The 22,050-nt window shown below is 42.9% G+C and overlaps 1 protein-coding gene across 2 annotated transcripts in view; it reads right to left on the bottom strand.

The window, feature by feature from the left end:
* Positions 1 to 19,428, bottom strand: part of SLC18A1 (solute carrier family 18 (vesicular monoamine transporter), member 1) — a 32,680-nt gene extending 13,252 nt beyond the window's left edge. Inside the window, exons 1-10 of one of the 2 annotated variants that reach the window (XM_008585088.1) lie at positions 19,254 to 19,428; positions 17,049 to 17,294; positions 15,413 to 15,776; positions 14,576 to 14,634; positions 11,816 to 11,899; positions 10,559 to 10,651; positions 8,813 to 8,902; positions 8,523 to 8,566; positions 1,376 to 1,436; positions 1,198 to 1,293 (exon numbers count right to left, since the gene is read on the bottom strand). In XM_008585088.1, coding sequence (XP_008583310.1) covers positions 1,198 to 1,293; positions 1,376 to 1,436; positions 8,523 to 8,566; positions 8,813 to 8,902; positions 10,559 to 10,651; positions 11,816 to 11,899; positions 14,576 to 14,634; positions 15,413 to 15,776; positions 17,049 to 17,172 — 1,015 coding nt within the window. In that variant the 5' untranslated portion in view covers positions 17,173 to 17,294; positions 19,254 to 19,428. Of the gene's footprint in view, positions 1 to 1,197; positions 1,294 to 1,375; positions 1,437 to 8,522; positions 8,567 to 8,812; positions 8,903 to 10,558; positions 10,652 to 11,815; positions 11,900 to 14,575; positions 14,635 to 15,412; positions 15,777 to 17,048; positions 17,295 to 19,253 lie in introns of those variants that run through there. The other variant, XM_008585089.1, reaches the window with a different exon arrangement.
* Between the last annotated feature and the right edge of the window lie 2,622 nt (positions 19,429 to 22,050).

The raw sequence follows: 22,050 nt of genomic DNA, 5'->3' as shown, positions 1-22,050 counted from the left end.
TGGTCACTGACCAGCCATAGTAGCATCACCTGGAAACTTACTAGGAATGCAAATTTGTTTTTGCTGAATCACTGGCTGTCACCCAGTAATCAGAGTTTGAACAAGCTGTCTAGGTGCTAATGATGTAATCATTTCAGAACCTTTGACATCAGACTTTACAGACACAGCACTGAGGAAAGCTATAAAAGATGGTGTAACTGGTAACTGAGGCTGGTAGCAGGATTGCTGGGGAACAGCCACTCTTTGCTCACCTGCACCAAGAGCCTGAGTGGCCAGAGCCTTGGGGCAGGGGATATGTTATCTGCACTGAACACCAGCTAACTCAATTAATTGTCTTAGCCAGAGGCAGCTGCAGCCCAGAAAAATTCAATTTGGGGCTACGAGTGCAGCTGGAGGCCTTGCTTAGAATTGTCCCCTGAAAAATTAGATTTAGTGCTTTTTATTGCATGCTGAGCTATATCAGGTTCTTCTCCTCTGGCCCCATGGGCCTCCCCTCCCTGCAATGACTGAGTGGTTTGCACGTAGCCTTCACTCTCCCCTTTCCTCAGGCTTCCTGGAAAGGGCTGGAGCCTCCTCTCTAAGCTCAGATGAGTCACCAGGTCTTTCCATGGAGCAGAGGAGCAGAGGTCTCTCCTGGGCCCAGCACCTGCCCTAGGTCAGAGCTACAGTGCATGCTCCATAAGATCCTTTTTAGAGGTAAAGATAGCAAAAGGGTAATTTGGGGAACGGGGAGTTGAAGAGAGGGAAGAGTGTGGATGGGATTGGTGGTGCATATTAATATTGTATGTGGCACAGAGCATTTCCTCATCTTATGTCCTTTATTCCTCCAATTTCCCTTTGAACTAGACAGTATTTTGATGCTCATTTTAGAAATAAAAAAGGTGATGCTCAGAAAGTTTAAGTAGCTTGCATGAATTTACACAGCCAATCAACGGAGCTGAAACAAAATACCCAGGTCTTTTTACTGGAAATCAGTCATTGTTGCAGCATACAGCTAGGTGTGTTACCGCGCCATAGCTCCCTGCGCCCCTGCCACCCTGCCCACCCACTTGGGCTGGGTTCATGGGTGCAGAACAGAAGGTAATTTCCAAAAGAAGCACATCATCCGTCTGTGCTGCTGGTGACTTGGACCTGAGAAGGGGACCCCCTGGCACCCACCTCCTGCCCAAGCCCAAGCCAGGTGCTGCAGTCACCTACCCAGCTGCCACTCAGGGGAGCACATGGTCTGCAGCATCCAGATGGGCAGTGTGGGCTCCAGCATGGCCACTCCCATGTTGGCAAAGCAGATGGAACCTGGAGAGATGGTTCTGTGAGTCACTGGGGTTGTCCGTGGCCTGGACACTCCTGGCCCAATGGGAGGCCATTGCCAGCTTACCTGCAGCCACCAGGATGTAAGGGTCTTTGAGAAGCGTAAAGAGCGGAGTCCCCTTGGCACTCTGAGAACATGGACAACAAAAAACTTCCATTTGTACAGTGTAGACACCTCTCCTATTTTCACAGAATCTGAGAATCGGCAGACAGGACCTCAGAGGCCATCTACTCCAGCTCCTTTACTGTAGAGATTAGGAAAGCTAAGTCCAGGGAGAGAAGGTGACTGGCCAGATGTCACAGATTGAGCTGGAGGCACAGCCCCTCCTGCGTGCAAGGCAGGCACTGTGATAGTCACAGAGAGTGAGTAAACCTGTGCCAGACATAATCCTTCCTTCAGAGGACCATCAACCAGGTCAGAATGGATGGAGAGCAAGGCCCGGGCTGGACAGCAGGTGTGTGGACTTCTAGTCTTGCCTCTCCACTGGATCTCCCTGGCGCTAATGTTTGTCACGGGAGAACCACAGGCAGAGTGCTGAATCCCAAAAGTGAGCATAGAGCTCCTCAAGCTTTCTGAATTCTTCCTTCTGACCATTTTGGGCCACATCAGACTGGCATAGAAGTTGCTTGAACAGCTGGGTTAAAATGCCAGCCTAAATATCCAGTTTTAATTTCCCCTCCCTTAGGAACATACTCTTACCCCATCTAAACTGGTCACCCCACCTTCCTTGCATGAATCCTGCAGTCTTTCAGCCATCACTGTTACCTTTGCCTAAACTACCTTCTTTGTCTTCATAGTCCCACATCCTAGCCATTCTTCAAAGCCAAGATCAAACAGCTCTTTCTTTTGCACTCTGTTCGCTGACTCAGTAGCTGGAACTTCTCTCTTACAAACTTCCCAAGCACTGTGTCCTAATTTTCTATGATGTCCACCACACTACATCTTGTAATAGATCTAATAGTTTTGATATAACCCTCCTGCATACACACATGGATGGAGTGAGATATTTAGAGATCATAAAACTAAAAAGGTCATTTGCTTACCCCATATATAATTCAAAATAAAGAAACTGGTGTAAATCATAAATATATATGTTAAGAAGTCCAATAAACCCTTTGATCCAACAATCCCGCCTCTAGGAATTTACTCTAAAGATTACTGCCAACGTTATAAAAATGCATATACATAAACTTATTAATTGCAGCACTATTTGTAACTGCAAAATACAGAAAACTACCTAAATGACCAAACAAAGGAGACTGAATAAAATATGGTACTCACGTAATGGTGGACCATATGGCTAGAAAAACAATGAGGAAGAACTCTATGAACTGATAAGGAACAATTTTCAGGATATAAGTGAGAATTTAAAAAGGAGAATTCAAAGAAGAATACATAGCATGCTACCTTTTATGTAAGAAAAAAGAGGGAAATAAGAAAACATGCATAAACTATTTATTTTGGTAAAAAACAAAAAAGCATAGAAAAGATAAACAAGAAGACAATGAAATTGGTTACCTGCAAGTGGTGGGGGTAGGGGAGGGTGGGGGAGAATAATTGTGGAGGGATTGACATTTTTCTGAGTATACATTTTTTAATAATTTTGACTTTTAGGGCCGGCCCCATGGCTCACTTGGGAGAGTGCAGTGCTGGGAGCGCAGCAGCGCTGGGAGTGCCGAGGCCGCAGGTTCGGATCCTATATAGGGATGGCCAGTGCACTCACTGGCTGAGTGCAGTGCAGGTGACACCAAGCCAAGGGTTGTAATCCCCTTACCAGTCACAAAAAATTAAAAAATTTAAAATAATAATAATAATTTTGACTTTTAGATGTTCTATAAATTGAAAAATAAAATTATATTCATGCTATGGACTGAATTGTGTGAAAAAATAAAATTATATTCATGTAATGGACTGAATTGTGTCCCCCCCGCCCGCCAATTCATATGTTGAAGCCTCAACCCCTAATGTGACTGTATTTGGAAATAGGCCCTTGAGGGACGTAATTAAGGTTAAGTGAGGTCTTAAGGGTGGGGACCTAATCCCACAGGACTGGTGCCCTTATAAGAGGAGGAACAGACACCAGAGCTCACTCTCTGTGCATCCACTGAGGAAAGGCCACTTGAGGATACAGTGAGACGGCCATCTGCAAGCCAGGAGGAGAGGCCTCACCAGAAAGCAACCCTTACAACACCTTGATCTTGGACTTCCAGCCTCCAGAACTCTGAGAAAATAAACGTCAGTTGTTTAAGCCTCCCAGTCTGTGGCGTTTTGTAATGGCATCCTGAGCAGCCTAATACAATTCCCAAGAATGGAGAAAAAAACTAAATAGCCAAGAAAAACAAAGGAATGCAAGCAAATTTTAAAGCATCATGCATATGATCATAACACTAAAGATGGGGAAAAAAGCTAATGTGAGTAATTTCTAAACAAGTACTTTGGCTATATTCCCTGAGTCTGAGGAAAAAAGAACTGGGAAAAACTCGAACACATTTTGGTAGGTTTGTTTTTTGTAGTAGGGTGGGTATATAAATTATAAGTATAGTAGGACTGCACAAATAAGTAAATGTCTTTATTTTGGAGGGGAGCCAGGATTCCCCCTATGAAAGAAGGGGGATGCAAATATGAAATGGGAAAAGCAAGGAAGAATCCTGTGGAGTTGGGCTGGAAGGGAAGGTCTCAGCATGAATATTTGTGTGTGCGTACGCGCGCGTGCACGCGTGTGTGTGTGTGTGCACGCGTGAGGATGCATGCTTGCTCTGTCACTGAGTTGGCTCAGAAGCAAGGAGACACTAATAGCAAGGAGAACCCTGCGTGCCCATATTTTGGTTTCAAAACACCCTTCTCCATTAAAAGGGACCTGAGCTCCTTGAAGAACTGACTGATTCCAAGGCTATGGGAGGGAAGGTGAGCAGGAGAACATATTTTTGTACCAGAAAGTTAAAAATTACTCAAAAAATAATGAAAACATGTTAAAATGATACAGGAGCCAGTTTCCAGGGGCTCCCCCTTGCCAAATCTAGGACACTTTGAGCATCAAAATCAAAAACAAGGACAGTGATGAACTATAATTCACTGAATAAAATAGGAATCTATGAGTCCAAACTGATAATCAACAAATAAATTATATATATATATATACCTGTTTATGGATATATATGTATAAATATAGATGTTATATGTCCAAAGAGAGACAGAGAGAAAGGAATGATTATTTCTTATAGCAAAATGCCCACTGATGATGTGGAAGTATTGGTGAAATAGAAAAACCAGCATTTTTCAAACATCATAGTGAGTTGGTTCAGGCAAGAATCATCAATAGACAACAAATCTAGGTGGAGATGAAGTTTGAGGAGGAGCAGAAGATTTATATGATTTTACAGTGTCTTGCACAGATTATATTTATTAGTTACAAGGCAAAAAAATAATAGCTATAAAATGGAGAACCCAGGCAACCTTGACGCAGTGATCAAAATTAATATCACCACTGAGAGGCGGACAGTCATCATGTGGCTCTAGATGTGACACTAAGAAGGGCACAGTGTCACTTAGATGACAATACAATGGGGGGGTGCATAGTTTGGAGCTGAACACAGATCAACATCAGACAAACCAAACTTACGAATCTTCTGTAAAACAATTGTCTGTATTCTTAAAAAATGTCAATGTCATGAAAGATAAAGAAAGACTGAGAAGCTTTTTCAGATTAAAGGAGAAATATGAAGAAATATGACACATAAATGTATTATACAATCCTGAACTGGGTTCTGCACTGGGTGATTTTTTAAAATGTTACAAAGGACTTTATTGAGATAATTGACAAAACCAGAGTATGGACTGTAGATTAGATTAAAGTATTATGTTAATGTTAAATTTCCTGAATTTGATACCTCTATTGTCATTATATAAGTAAACATCCTGTCCTTAGGGAAAACTAAAGTATTAAAGGGTAAAGGAACAATATAAGCAATCTACTCTCAAATGGCTCAGAAGAAAAGGAGTAACAATAGTGTATGTGTGTGACAGAGAGAGAGAGGGAGAATGATTTAACAAATATGGCAAATTGTTAGAAACTGATGCAGAATCTGGTTATATGGGAGTTCTCTGTATTATGCTTTCAGCTTTTCATTCAGGGGATGGAATATGCTATCTAGCCTAAATGAATCATTGTACAATATGTGCATGAATTGAANTGTGGAGTTGGGCTGGAAGGGAAGGTCTCAGCATGAATATTTGTGTGTGCGTACGCGCGCGCGCATGTGTGTGTGTGTGTGTGTGTGCACGCGTGAGCACGCATGCTTGCTCTGTCACTGAGTTGGCTCAGAAGCAAGGAGACACTAATAGCAAGGAGAACCCTGCGTGCCCATATTTTGGTTTCAAAACACCATTCTCCATTAAAAGGGACCTGAGCTCCTTGAAGAACTGACTGATTCCAAGGCTATGCGAGGGAAGGTACAAGATGAGCAGGAGAACATATTTTTGTACCAGAAAGTTAAAAATTACTCAAAAAATAATGAAAACATGTTAAAATGATACAGGAGCCAGTTTCCAGGGGCTCCCCCTTGCCAAATCTAGGACACTTTGAGCATCAAAATCAAAAACAAGGACAGTGATGAACTATAATTCACTGAATAAAATAGGAATCTATGAGTCCAAACTGATAATCAACAAATAAATTATATATATATATATACCTGTTTATGGATATATATGTATAAATATAGATGTTATATGTCCAAAGAGAGACAGAGAGAAAGGAATGATTATTTCTTATAGCAAAATGCCCACTGATGATGTGGAAGTATTGGTGAAATAGAAAAACCAGCATTTTTCAAACATCATAGTGAGTTGGTTCAGGCAAGAATCATCAATAGACAACAAATCTAGGTGGAGATGAAGTTTGAGGAGGAGCAGAAGATTTATATGATTTTACAGTGTCTTGCACAGATTATATTTATTAGTTACAAGGCAAAAAAATAATAGCTATACAATGGAGAACCCAGGCAACCTTGACGCAGTGATCAAAATTAATATCACCACTGAGAGGCGGACAGTCATCATGTGGCTCTAGATGTGACACTAAGAAGGGCACAGTGTCACTTCGATGACAATACAATGGGGGGGTGCATAGTTTGGAGCTGAACACAGATCAACATCAGACAAACCAAACTTACGAATCTTCTGTAAAACAATTGTCTGTATTCTTAAAAAATGTCAATGTCATGAAAGATAAAGAAAGACTGAGAAGCTTTTTCAGATTAAAGGAGAAATATGAAGAAATATGACACATAAATGTATTATACAATCCTGAACTGGGTTCTGCACTGGGTGATTTTTTAAAATGTTACAAAGGACTTTATTGAGATAATTGACAAAACCAGAGTATGGACTGTAGATTAGATTAAAGTATTATGTTAATGTTAAATTTCCTGAATTTGATACCTCTATTGTCATTATATAAGTAAACATCCTGTCCTTAGGGAAAACTAAAGTATTAAAGGGTAAAGGAACAATATAAGCAATCTACTCTCAAATGGCTCAGAAGAAAAGGAGTAACAATAGTGTATGTGTGTGACAGAGAGAGAGGGAGAATGATTTAACAAATATGGCAAATTGTTAGAAATTGATGCAGAATCTGGTTATATGGGAGTTCTCTGTATTATGCTTTCAGCTTTTCATCCAGGGGCATTAAAGGGTAAAGGAACAATATAAGCAATCTACTCTCAAATGGCTCAGAAGAAAAGGAGTAACAATAGTGTATGTGTGTGACAGAGAGAGAGAGGGAGAATGATTTAACAAATATGGCAAATTGTTAGAAACTGATGCAGAATCTGGTTATATGGGAGTTCTCTGTATTATGCTTTCAGCTTTTCATTCAGGGGATGGAATATGCTATCTAGCCTAAATGAATCATTGTACAATATGTGCATGAATTGAAACAACACCGTGTACCCTACGAATATGTACAATTAAAATTTTAAAATAAAAAAATGAAAAAAAGAAATCACTTCAAAATGATAAGTTTTAAAAGGTCTGATATAGTGAAGCTTTGATATTTCTTTTGCCTCACAGTCAAATTCTTTTAAAAAATGTGTTGGTGTCCTGCTTTCCTGGTATTAAATCATCACTCCCACACAGTGAGCTCAATCAATGGTGTCTGACCCAACTGCATGAATGTTCCTAGGCCTCAACAGGTGCTCAAGAGGTGCTGGACTCCAGGCCTGGGAGCCTATGAAGAAGGCATCTGGTATTCCCTACTCTGAGGAGTTCTGGATGGGTGGTGGCTACAACGTCCCTCTCTGCTACCCAGACATCCTACTCCTAGAGTCAGTTCTCAGAGGGTGTCATAACCTCTGCAGGCTGCAGGAGGCTCCCTGTCACTCAGGGGCATGGGGACCCTAAAAGAGTCATTGCGTCAGTTTCAAATTCTCTCAAAATGCTTCTCTGTTTACTTACAATTTCTTGTCTATAGAATGAGACTAAAATAGTAGTTATTTCATGGAATTTATAAGATACAGCATAGAGTATAGTAAACAGAGCTCCTGGTACATAAAAAGCCGTGAGGAACTCTCAGGTATTATTACCATTACTTCTGGAATACCTTGATGGATTATAGATGCAAAGTCAAGGTCTTCAGATCAAACCTTCCCATGTTTTATGGACTTTCTTATCTTTCTTTCTTCGTGGTTTGATATGGATTTCCCAGAGCCATTTTTGGCTTGGAGTCAGACAAATACCAACTCTGGTATTTATTAACTGTGACAGAGTGAGAGTCTGTCAGGGATGCTCTCCACAGAAGTCTTTTCTTAGGGGAGAGGTTGTCTGGATGGCCTCTGTGGTCCTTCTACCTCTGAGATGATGTTATAACTATGAATACTTAGGTCCCAATGTCATTGTCTCCTGGTTCTGGATGTGTGAGTGTGTGTGTATCTGTTTATCTATCTAACCATCCATCTGTCCATCCATCCGTCCATCTGATAAGGCTTCCTTGATTCTTCATAAGGTCCTTGCTCCATCTTTGTTCAGCATCAAGCCAAATACCCTCACCCGCCCACACTCCACCCCAAACGTAGCCCTATCTGGGCATCCAAGTACAGATCTCACTTTCCCTGACTCTTCCCCTTCCCCTTTCATTTTAGGATTTGACAGGCACACCTTGGTCCTGAACTTAGCCATTCTCTGTATCTCTTAGCACTGGAGCTTGGTGTCTACTCACCTCAGGAGAGACTTTGGAAGGCTGCAGGATGCAAAGCTGGAGCGCTGAGAAAGAAAGAGGGAGAGAGAGGCAGTCTCGTTTGCTCACTGATTAGCTGGGGCTCCAATAACAGCCACACTGCTACCACCCTATTATGCACACATCCAACTCCCTGAGTTTCTTCCTTCTTTCCTAGGATGGAATGGTCCTTGATCTGTGAACTCATGTCCACACCCCGCTGTACTGGTCATGACTGACACCACAGCATAATGCACTTCCAGCCTCATCTGGGGGATCTAATGGTGACTTACCTCCATCCAGTAGTGCCAGCAAGGCCAAGATGAGGAAGGGAGTGGACTTCCCAACAAACTCATACATCATGCTGCCAAAGGGTGCGCCCACTGGAAAGGCAAAGCAGGCACAGAGCTGAGGATCAAGTCCCAGCCAATGTGACTCGCCCACGTTCACCCAGTGAGCATTTGTGGAAGGCCTAAGCTTAAGGGCAAAGCTCTACCTGAGGTTCTGAGAATTCAGAGATGGAGAAGACCTGGTCCCTGACCGCAAGGAGCTCACTTTCTAATGTAGGAAATGCGTGTGAGTGAGGGCAGGTGGGGACCTAAATAATTAGAGTGCACTGAAAAGTTTGATGGTAAATTTGCACACATATAGTGCTGTATAAGCACAGTGGAGTGGGCCAGAAAGTTCAGGTAGCACAAGGGCTTTGACCAGGTAGTAGTACCTGGTGGGGAAGAAGCATGTGTGGAGAACAGTGTCAGGAGGTAGAGTGTAGGTAGAGAAGGAAGTCGGTGTCCTGACAGTATGAGCATTTGGAAGGGGAAGAGTGGAGGTGGGGAAGGCTGAGGCCACTTGGTCAGGGGCCCCGTGGATCCAGATGAGGTGTGGGCCAGGGAGAAACAGGAGTGCTTTTCATTAGGGGAGAAACACCACCAGCTCTGGGCTCTGGAAGATTCTTCTGGCAGCACCCTGAAGGCAGCAGGAGGGAACGGGAAAGAGATCAGGCAGGAGGCTGGTGCCATGTTCCAGTCGAGAAGGGATGGGGAGCTGACCTCGAGGCAGTGGCATGCAGAAGGTAGTGTGCCTATCCATTTGGGGGTGACTGGTGACAAAGGACTCCAGGACACACTGGAGTGTTAGGTTGGGTGTTTGGGTAGGTGGATACTAACGAAGAACAGAGATTTTGTTTCCTCTCCTCCCTGTGGTGGCAGAGGGTGGGGCACAGGGAAAAGACTTTCAGTGCTTTTTGCTCCATTAACTTGTAAGCTCTCAGAGGGCAGGGACTATCCCTGGAGCTTCTTGACGATATCCCTTCCATGCTAGGATTGTGCTGGTGTGTAGTAAGTGCTTAGCAAAAGGATGCGGCTTGTTAGACTAATCGATTAAGTTGTATGAATATGAATCTCTAGGAGAGAATAGAATGTTTGGAGCTTGTGATTCTTTTTTTTTTTTTGGCAGCTGGCTGGTAGGTGGATCCAAAGCCTTGACCTTGGTGTTACAAGGCTGTGCTCCAACTAGAGCCGGAGATTCTGAGTACAGAAAATCTGAATCTACATCCTGGCTCTGACATGTCCTGGCAGCATGACTTTGGATGGCTATTAAATCTTTCTTATCCTCATCTCTGTAAAGAGGGAAATCATTCCTCCTTCACAGAGTGGTAGTGAGGAATAAAGAAGATTACATCTGTAACAAATTTAGCACAGAATCTGGCAAAGGGCATGCTCTTGTGTTGGAAGCAGTGGCCGTGTGTGGAAGCAGAAGCGAGGCAGACAGTGGCTGCTAATGTGGGGAGGCTCACTCTCTTGGGCAGGCTGGATTTCTGGACCTTTCCCAGGCCCTTATGGGCTGTTCAGTTTTTCAAGGAGAAGATGTCACCTTTCCTGGATGAAATTTCTGAAGAAGTCAAACAAGATTGGGCTGGGGGGTAAGGAAAGTACTCGTCTTCCATGACCTCGGCAACACCTGCCTCCTGAAGCCATGTTTGCAGGGTCTGCATTACCCCCAGCCTCCTGAACCTAGATCTCCAGCTAGGTGCCACTTACCCAGTACTCCCAAGGCCAGGCCCCCCAAGGCAATCCCCATGGCTCGCCCTCTCTCGTCATCATCAGTGTAGACACTTGCCAACATTCCCAGACCTGAACAGAGTGACAGGTGCAGTCAGCAAACGGGAGCTTTCTGCTGCCGCTCTCACTGGGTCCCTGGTCCCTGCCTTTTCTATCTGTGACAGTCTTGCCTAGAGTTTCAGTCTGAGGAGTTTTACAAAACTTAGCCCATAGCATTTTGCAAATACTGCCCCCTCCAGTCACTCAAGCCCCCAGATCGCTCACTCCTATTCAGAATATTGCTGGAAATGCAAAGGCCTCTGGGAAGGGTAACACAGAATACCATTGTCTAATTATACCATTTTGTAGCCTTTTATCATTCCCTAGCACATTCCCCTGAATGAAGGGATTATAGGTCAGGGAAAAGAAAACCTGTGAACAGAGACTGTTCTGTTCAACTGATGTGCCCAAGGAACAGCAGAAAGCACCAAGTGCATGGAAGAGAGCCGGACGAGATGAGGCACAGCACTGTGCTCTCAGGTCCACTCAGGCATGTGTAAAATGGCACAAAATACCAACTTCACAGAGTTACATTAACTATTGTATCTGGCAATACATTGCAAACTGTGATGATATTACTGGTAGTATTAACATTACTTTTCCTATGAAACGTTGAGAAGGGGACAGAGAAAGGACCATAGGATGGTACTAAATAAAAGCCTGCCCTTCTTCATGGTTTGGCCTGGGGCTTGTTCTGACCTGAGCTAGCTGCATCAGAATGTTATTGGAGGAGGGGCCGGCCTGGTGGCGCACTGGATAGTGCGCCGCTTGGGAAGCGCGGCAGCGCTCCCGCCCGAGGGTTCGGATCCCACATACAGACCGGTTCCCACTCACTGGCTGAGCGAGGCACGGGGGCAACACTGAGGGTTGCAATCCCATTGCCGGTCCCCGGTCCGGTACGGGGGCAACACTGAGGGTTGCGATCCGTTGCCGGACACGGAAAAAGACAAAAAGACCAAAAAATAGAATGTTATTGGAGGAAGTTATGCCAGGCTTAGGGATTTATGGGCCCTGCCAGCAGCTCTACAATTACCTTGTTTCTGAATCAAAATTTCTACCTACCGGGATGATATTTTTCCTAATGTCTTCATATAAATCTCACAAGGTCTGAGCTAGTAAGAGATTTTTTGTGAGTGTGGGGGGGGGGGCACATGTGTGTTTGTGTGTGTCTGCATGTTTTGAAGATGTCAGCATTACCTGCAACAGATGAAAATGAAGATCCGATGCCTTGAAGGGTTCGGGCCACAAACAGCAGAGTATAAGTGCCAGAAAAAGCAAACACTGGGCAAAGAGAAGAGCAAGAATGCTCCTGTTAGCTAAATTGCCTTCGATTCTCCAGCCTCCAGAAGACATGCCCAAGATACTGCAGATATGCGTCATTATACGTATATTTTAATAAAGCATGATGACTGCTTCCAGTTTTCAAAATTGTCTTTCTAATCTTCCACCCCTCAATCAGGACTGCTTTCTAATTAGAAAAAAGACAAAAACCTCAGTCACTACACAGTGAATGGAAGGCTGAGTCTCTCCATTTCTTGCCAACAGCCCAACATCCTGTCTACTGGAATCAGGAATGTCCATGAAGCCCAAAGCCCTGGGCTAGGAACTAGCTCCTGACTCTCTTCCTGGATCCTCCATATGCAACACCCATTTTTTGGTCTTTGTCATTGCTGGGCCCCACTGGGTCATCTGGAGTAAAGTGACAATAAGTTCTGTGCATTTCAAGAACTATAAGCATGGGTATAAAATAATATCTTGTGATCCAGTTAGATCCTTCCCTTTACCTTATATCAGAAGATCTTTTAACCAAATTAGATCAGCATTTATTAAATCACACTGAGCATGCAGCTCTGCTAGACTCCCCACCAGACGCAGAATAAAGGAAATGAATCCAGTTCATGCTCTTGAAGAGGTTCAGTCTATTTGAGACTAACATCTATGAAACTGAGGAGCAATCAGGAATATCTTACCAAAAACTAAATTACAGGGTGCTGGTAGTACGTCCAGACATGTATCTTCTCCAATTCCAGAACAATGTCTCCGAAAGTGAGAAGAATCCCTCCCAAAGTGTCTGAATCAGAAGAATTTTGGCCCCTTTGCCTATTCGTTACAGATGTCTTCGGTTGCACTTATCATCTTTTCCTGTTACGTCCCAACAGGATTACCCTGAACTGCTCCTTGGCTCTCTGACATGTGCATTCTTGTTCTCTCCTTTCCTGGCCTCCAGTGCCCTTTTGTACGCTTTTTGATTTACAATCAATTCAAAGTCTACTACTCCCATGTCCTTTAAGAATAGAGTGACCAACTCATCTTGGTTTGCCTGGGACTGTCTTGGTTTTAAAACTGAAAGAAAGGCTCACGTCCTAGGAAGCCCCTCAATCCCAGGCAAACCAAGATAATCGATCACCCTATTCAGGAAGATAAAAGCAATTTCCTCTTCACTCTGCATCCCTGATGTGGGCTACCATTTAGCTCCTAATTATGTGAAGCATGGTCCCTAGTTGGGGGTCTTTAAGGGCAGTGATGGGCATCAGGAACCTCTTTTAAGTATTTTAAACAACCCTGAACAGTGCTACAAAAACACCCTAAACACCAAATGTATTTTCTTTTGGCTAGAGTTAGGACAACTCAGAATAGCAACTCTGGTTATCTCATGGAGACAATAGTTGCTATTTAACACATACAGTTTGGTAGATAAGAAAAGCTTTTAAAACATGAGTTCTGGGCCGGCCCGGTGGCGCACTGCTACAGTGCACCACTTGGGAGGCTCAGCGGCGCTCCCGCCGAGGGTTCGGATCCCACATGCGGACCGGTTCCCGCTCACTGGCTGAGCGAGGCGCGGGAGCAACGCCGAGGGTTGCGATCCCGTTGCTGGTCCCGGTCCAGTACGGGGGCGACACTGAGGGTTGCGATCCATTGCCGGACACGGAAAAAGACAAAAAGGAAAAAAAAAAAAAAAACATGAGTTCTTGGCAAAGAACATTGCTAACTTGAATTTCCTCATTTTCTTTGATTCAGCTAGAATTTCCCAACTAAGATGCAGATCTCAGACAGAACTTCACATCTCAAGCTCCTGCTCTTTGCAGGCTTCCAGCCACAAATGCAACAAATTCTTGTTAAACATTGAGTGACAGGAGTCAAGTCCTGTGCTGGGAAGGAAGAAAAGAGGAGGAGGAGGAATAGAGAAAGCAAATAAGTAACAGAAAGGTAAAAAGAAAAACAGGAGGAAGAAGGAGGGAGGTTATTGGAGAGCAGAGACTCAGCAGAGGTATCAGGAGCCACCGATGGGTCCCTAGGCCACCTTTGCCTGCATTAACCCCAAACGCTAACCCCCCATTCATTCCCATTTATTTTACTTCTCAAGGTCAATTTCCAGATTATTTTTCTCACTTACAGTTCCTGCTCCATTTCCATTTTATTAGATACTGATACTGGATAGACTGTTTGTCTTTCTCTTGCTTGTTTCTTTAGCAAATTTACTTTCCTAAGCTATAACCTTTAATGTCCTTAACTGGAAAGCAGTAGACTTTTTGGAATTTTCCAGATGCTATTGCCCAATTTTCTTTTCTTTTCTTTTTTGTTAGTTGCCCTTTACCATGGCATATAGAAATAATGTGATCTCCTCCCAATATGGAAGTTTATATTAAACTCACTCGAGGGATTATTGATAGACACACACACTTGTTAGCACACATATTCAAATAGCATTCATGATTTCCCAGCTGAAGTAAATGAAGCATCTGTTTTTCTACAGCAGAATAGACAAATTCCAACTAGACTGGGTTGCCATTGCTGTTCTAGTCTCCATAACAGAAACTGCAAAGCACTTACATCAGTGTCCCAGTCCACTTAGTCACATGCTTAATTGTCCTCTGGGCTAGATGGACCCCACTGCATTCACACAATAAAATCAAAGGTCATCAGTAAAGGGAGGAACAGAGGAAGCAGGCTACTTACTGACTGTGGAGAGAAACATGATAACAAAGCCAGCAAACATGGGAATGTGATATCCAATCCTAAAAGGGAATTGAAAAAAAAAGATGCAATTCCAATAGGTATTCATATACTTGGACTACGTTTTCAAATGTACATGGGAACAGAAATGCAGTTAATTTGAGTACATGGGAAAACACACCTCTGAATGCAGGTGTGGAGATAGAACACAACATCTAAACGAGTCCAAAAAGATAAACCACCGTGCAAATGTACACATCCACCAGGGCCCAAATTATCTGTTCCAGAAAGAATAGCCTACATAGAATGTATATCTTTTTAAAACATCAGCATAATCCCAAACACAACTACTAGGAAGCCAGTGCTCTAGATTGCAAAAGGACAGTCGCACCCTCATCCCATTCAAGCCATGTTCCAGAGCACTGATGTAACGTCAACAGTACACTGCTGTTCTCTGCTTCTCTTCCTAGAACTCAATATTCATTGTGTTACTGAGAAAACTTGAAGCTCATGACATTTCATCAATAACGTGTTATCCTTTGGGGTAACCCACTTTCCAAACAACTGACTCCCTGTCAACAGTACACTGCTGTTCTCTGCTTCTCTTCCTAGAACTCAATATTCATTGTGTTACTGAGAAAACTTGAAGCTCGTGACATTTCATCAATAACGTGTTATCCTTTGGGGTAACCCACTTTCCAAACAACTGACTCCCCTGGGGACCAGGCAAGTGAGTGTTCCTTCTTTGTACCATCTGACCACCTTTATGAAGCCTCAGTCAACCTCCTTTCCTGAGCCCCTGAGTACCGTGTGGGGCTCCGCATCCACTGAGATAGATACCTGTTGGTGAGAGGTCCCACGAAGGGGTTGACCAGAAGTTGCATCAGAGCCTTTGAAGCAAACAGAACCCCAACCCGGATGTTCTCTTCCTTTAAGAACTCTGTGCCTTGCAAGCAGTTGTTTTTATGTGCTGAGATGGCTTCAGTGACTGGAGGGGGGATGGTGGCAAAGGTGCCATTCATCCATGCTGTGCCACTGGGTGCATTTTCTTCAACCACTATGGTGTTGTTGTCAAAGAAGGAGAAGATGGTGGAAAAGGCGGGAGAGCTGAGGGCCTGCTGGGAACTGAGAGCATGGCCAAGGTGCAGAGAAGAGTTGACATCTTCAAACTCTGTGGCATACAGGAAGGTGGGCACAATGGGCACTGAAAGTCAAGGAGGACAGTGATGAGGGCTAAAGACGGTTGTCTTTTTATCACTATAAGGTTCAGGGGCATTACTATGAGGTTTTGTTTTATGCTCAAGGAAGGTGTCTAAGTGACATAATTTAAAGCCTATTGAAAGACTGTTCCTACCCAAATTATCTCACTAGCTAAAGAATCTAGATTGCTACCATCATACAGATAGTCCTCATTATTCATGATATTCCGTATTGGCTAATTTTTCTACTCGCTAAGATATATTTATAAACCCAAAATCAATACTCAAGGAGCTATCACGATTTTTTGCAGACATGTGCAGGGTGGCGAAAAATTTGTCTCCTGCCTGCACATGTTCCAGCTGAGGTGGAGCAAGGCAGGCTCTGCCTTCTCCATTCAGCCCTTGCAGGAAGATGACCAGAGGGTGGAATCAGAGGGGCAGGGTGATGTGGTGCCAGAAGCTCCAGTTCTGGAACCTTGAGTCCCAACTCTGGTACTTGTTCACAGTGCCTCGAGCAAGTCACTTAACACTTCTGGAAATCTTTTTCTCTTTTGTAAAGAAAATAGAATCTTCCAGGATGCATTGTTTTTAGAGTTAAGATTACAGTCTATGTTGTGTGTGCATTTCCCCTAGGAGCAATGATTCAGTATTCCCTAATTCAGGGTTTGCTGTGACTTTATAGAATATAACTGCAACTGTAGTACCATAAATAATGAGAATTGACTGTATTGGATTAACAACTTGACTCAAGAAGATTCCTATTTAAAAGTAGATATTTCACCCAGGAAGTGCAATATGTTAGTACCCACCTATACACTGGTGCAAACTTAATATAACAATTAAGAGAGTGCAAGAAAGGGAGGTCTCAATAGGAGTTGTATATCCAGATAAAGCATGCTAATTTTATAGAGCAGAGGCTTGACAGGAAACACAGTGAGGAGATGCTCACTGTCCCAGAGGCCACCTGGAGTCCAGCACCTTGGGAAGACGGCATGTGGAGGAAGAAAACCAAGGTCAGCTATGACTCCAGGTCACACGCTTTTCTGGTCAAATAATCTCTGAACCTTCTCTTTGAACCTCTGGAGTCTTTGAGCAATGATTGGCAAGCTTCAGACTCCATTTCCTGCGGTTTCCTCCAATCCCCACCAACCGCTGGGTATTTCTAAGCACCAAAAGAAAAATTCTCAAGTCCGTTCACTACTGAAATTGAGCAGGGTGCCTACTGCCTGCTGGGGTCCAAAGCAACTTAATCCTTAGCACGAAGAACCCCAACGTACCCACTACAGTGAGCAGCATGTTGTCCAGCAGCAGAGCGACAAACACCACCACCAGCACCAGCTGCCGGGACTCTCTCCCCTCCTTCAGGAGCCGCTGAGGAGTGTCCAGAACCACCTGGAGCATGCTGAGTGGGGGCTGGGGGCGTCTTCTCCTCCAGGTTCTTAGGGAGGGTCCTGGTACAGCTGCAGGTCTTCTGCAGTTCTTACAGAAGTGGGGAGGAAGTCTGCCCAGACGAATGAAATTCACTAGTAAAATGAAAGGTGCAAAAGGTTGCAAGAAGCAGGATGGTGCTTGGAAATTCTTCTGTGTCTGTATCTCTGTTCACTTCTTATACATCTCAATAGCTCTGCCTGGTTGCCAGAATGCCCTTCAGGTGTTTACATTTGGAATTATAGCTAGAACATTAAACAGACTCTGCAGATCACCTAGCTCTGCGTTTCTCAAATATAGACATCTGCCCATCATCTTGATGGTTTATGTCATATTGGAGGACTACTGTATGTACTACTATTTACTTCATCTTTTCTAAATCCACTCTTTTTAAATGTTAAAATACTGTTTTTGGAAAGTAACTTTATGTCCATGCAAAAAAGAAATTATGGTCTATGTCTATGTACCACCCGAAAATTATGGTCTATGTATGTTCTATGTACCACACCAAATGTGGCACAAGAGTCCCTTGTGTTGACCACTGAGAACATTGACCTAGACCGACATTTTCATCTCACAGATGAGAAATCTGAAGACTTAGGAAGTTAGGAGATCTGTCTTGGGTTACACAGTTAACAGCGAACTGTAGTGAAATCCCAAGGTTTTTAACCTTCAGGTCTATTTTCATTTTCCTGTGCTTTGCCATACTAGAAACACTCTTATTCTTTTGTTTAAGCTATAAAACCCCTGCTTGGAAAGGTGCGTTACTCTGTGTGAATAAAATACTAACTCTTATGATTAGTTTTCTATTTAGGATTTCAAATCATTAGCCAGCATTAAGTCACAGTACCTTGTCAAATTTCAAGTAGTAACATTTTCTGGGAAGAATTTTCTTTTATGTGGCTTCTGTTTTGGTATCATCATTTAAATTTTAACATATGGGCCGGCCCGGTGGCGCACTGCTACAGTGCGCTGCTTGGGAGCGCAGCGGCGCTCCTGCCGAGGGTTCGGGTCCCACATACAGACCAGCCGCTCACTGGCTGAGCGAGGTGCGGGAGCAACACCGAGGGTTGCGATCCCGTAGCCGGTCCCGGTCTGGTATGGGCGCGACACTGAGGGTTGCGATCCGTTGCCGGTCACGAAAAAAGACAAAAAGGAAAAAAAAAAATTTTAACATAGATTACTGTCATGAAATGTATCAGGTCCTAGAAATTGTATACCCTTTGATTTGGTAATTCTACCTCAAGGAACCTATCCTAAGGAAATGATCATAGGTACAGCCAAAGATTTATGCTCAAAATTTTTAATTGCTGTATTATTTTTATTAGTGAAGAAACAGAACAATTTAAAATCATGTTTTGAAATAATTTTAATGATCTAGAAAATATTCTTAATATAACGTTAAGCAAGAAAAGGATGTTAAACTGTATTTACAGCTTGACCTCAATTATGTAAAAAATACACATTTTTGAGACTAGAAAGATACCCAAATGCCAGCTGTTTATAATCAATGACTTAAATTATATTCTTTTTCCTTTTCTGTAATTTCCAAATATACTATAATGAACTATTTTCACAATACAAAAAGTAAATAATTTTAAATGATTGTCACTGGGGTTTAATAGCCTTAGATGTAGGAAGTATCCCAAGCATTGAACATCTCTGTTCTAAGAAGAATATCCTCTGTACTATAGAACCTAAGTAACCAAGGTCCCAAGTGACCCAAATTCCCAGATAAGTTTCAAACAAAAAATGCATGCAATTATTTAAGATCCTTCATTTCTCTTTGTATAGAGGGTATTTTCAAATACAAATTTACTTAGGATACGTAAGGAAAATAAGGGGAGACTAAAAGAAAAGAATGAAAACTAAAAGATGTGAAATGGAACTCCTACTCCTACTACGAGAAGAGACAAACAAACAAAACCAAAACAAAAAACCCTAAACAAAAACAAACAAAACCAGGAATTTCCCAACAAATCAGTAGTAAACTTTGATGAGAGACACAAAATACAAGAAAGGATTAAATTTGTCCAGAGAAAGAGAAATTTTACCTTAGAGCCTATCTTGGTGGGAGGCTCTCCAGCAGGCTTGGCAGCTGTTCACAAGGCAGCAGGGACTCTGTTCTCTGAAAGTGGATGTGCTGATGGGTTTATTGCCACCTGTTATCTGAGGATGCTGTGTGTGTGCCCTTTGTCCACAAAGATTTAATTGGAACCTCCAAAGGCAGGACGGCAGCGCTTGAGAGGATAAAGTGAGGAGAGATATTATCCTAAACAAAGAGGCACCCGGCTGCGCTGTTTTCCATCTGTGCTTATCTATCATCAAACTCTTTAACTCTTGCCTGGGTCTGAATACAAATTGGTAAAGAGCCACAAAAAATGATGACAATGTGTAAGGCTGAATATACTAATTATCCTGATTTGAGCATCACTTATGGCACACAGATATTGATATTCAGCGCTGTACCCCACAGATATGTACAATCAATTATGTTTTAAGAAAAAAATTATGTTTTGTAATGATGAACATGTTAATAATCCTGATTTAATCATCACATATTTAAAAGCAATTACTGACAGTCAACTCTGTACCTCACAAATCTGTGTAATCAATTGCTTCAATAAAAAATTTTTTTAAATACATAAATAAATAAATAATTGAAAGACAAGGTGAAACCAGGGTGCAGTCCCTGTTCTTTGCTACTTTGTCAGAGAGGCTCTGTATACCCGGATTACTTCCTGGAAAGAAATAAATCTTAGAACATGCAAAGGGTGGAAAATCTATGCACGTTCTTCTTAAGTCATAAAAATCCAGCATGCATGGCCTATGTAAAGGCATAGATTGTGCAATGATTCTTACTTCCCCAATACTAGCTTAGTACTGATACTGGAGGAGAGGATATGGGGAGGCTTGATGGCTGGTCTCAACCCACCCCGTCCTCTTACTAGGTTCTTGACTCTGCCACTGGAAAGAATTCAAGAGCAGAGTCACAGTAGAAAGTGAGAACAGGTTTAATGTAATGAATGCGAGATACAGATTTCACAGAAAAAGTGTGGCCTAGCTTCAGATACGGAGCAGTGCCCACACCAAGTTTAATACAGAATTAAGAAATACACATTCACAAAGTGCAGGCTGGTTCTAGAGTGAACAGCAGCCTGTTAAAGGCAAGTTTGATACAAAAAGAAAGAAATATACACCTCAGGAGAAGTGCGGGCTGATTCCGGAAGAGTGAGCAGCAGCCCCACCTTCTGCAAGGATTCCACTTTTATAGTTTCACTACCTAATGCATATTCATGATATCTAATGAATATTCAACTAAGGGGGTGGTTCCCAGTTATGTAACCTACTCTTGCACATGCTCAGTTGGTCTCTTTCAGAGCATGCTCATTGGTCAAATTCCATCACATGCACCAAGATATTCAAATATATTTGGTGCTCTCTAGTGCTTCCAGTGTGAGGTCATTCAAGAGATAAACTCCTCTTTACTGAGCATGCTCCGTCAGTGAGCTAGCTCTGTGGCCTCAATCTCTGCCTGCTGGTATGGAAAATAGGTGCTACAGACCACCAGTAGCTCAGGACTCAGGGACAGATCTTGAGTCCTAGGGGAGTGGTTTGAGACTCAGGGAAGTGACCTGAAACTCAATCCCTTGGGACTGAGCACCTCCTATCTCAGTGCCAGTAAATATTTCTTGTATGGATGAGTAGGTGGATGGCTACATGGGGGGACCTTGAGGCTGGTTCCGGAAGAGTGAGCAGCAGCCCCACCTTCTGCAAGGATTCCACTTTTATAGTCTCACTACCTAATGCATATTCATGATATCTAATGAATATTCAACTAAGGGTGTGGTTCCCAGTTATGTAACCTACTCTTGCACATGCTCAGTTGGTCTCTTTCAGAGCATGCTCATTGGTCAAATTCCATCACATGCACCAAGATATTCAAATATATTTGGTGCTCTCTAGTGCTTCCAGTGTGAGGTCATTCAAGAGATAAACTCCTCTTTACTGAGCATGCTCCGTCAGTGAGCTAGCTCTGTGGCCTCAATCTCTGCCTGCTGGTATGGAAAATAGGTGCTACAGACCACCAGTAGCTCAGGACTCAGGGACAGATCTTGAGTCCTAGGGGAGTGGTTTGAGACTCAGGGGAGTGACCTGAAACTCAATCCCTTGGGACTGAGCACCTCCTATCTCAGTGCCAGTAAATATTTCTTGTATGGATGAGTAGGTGGATGGCTACATGGGGGGACCTTGAGAGGCACTATAGATCTATATTATTCTGACATTAAGAGCATTGGTGGGCAAGAATATAAACAATTTACAAAGAGCAAACACAACTAACCAACACAAGTAACAGCAGAGGTCTCCTACTTATGAAACTCGAGGGCTCCTCATAATTGTAAAAATTAACTTGGGAACTTTTGATTTAGGGCTAACACAGAAGAAAAGACATGAAAATGGAAACCTGGAGAGAGAAACAGGGAGAGGAAACAAGGAGGTTAGGATAGTGTATTAGTTCCTATAGTTTGCTGCTGTAACAAACTACCACAAATTTAGTAGCTTAAAATAACACGAATTTATAGTCTTACAGTTCTGGAGGTCAGAAGTCCAAAATAAGTATTGCTGAGCTAAAATCAAGGTGTTGGCAGGGGCTGCATTCCCTCTGGAGACTTGGGGAGAGAACCATTTTCTTGCTTTTTCTGGCTTCTAGAGGCTTCCTGCATTTCTTGGCTCATGGCTGCTTCCACTTTGAAAGCCAGCGTGTAGCATGTTCAGCCCTCTGAGCCTTCTGCCTCCCATCTCAAGATCCTAAAGTTAATCACATCTGCAAAGTCCCTTTTACTATGTAAG

This window comes from Galeopterus variegatus, unplaced genomic scaffold (genome assembly GCF_000696425.1).
Source record: "Galeopterus variegatus unplaced genomic scaffold, G_variegatus-3.0.2 Scaffold3451, whole genome shotgun sequence".
NCBI lineage: Eukaryota > Metazoa > Chordata > Mammalia > Dermoptera > Cynocephalidae > Galeopterus > Galeopterus variegatus.
Note: the sequence above shows the minus strand (reverse complement) of the source record. Positions and strands in the feature narration are given on the sequence as shown.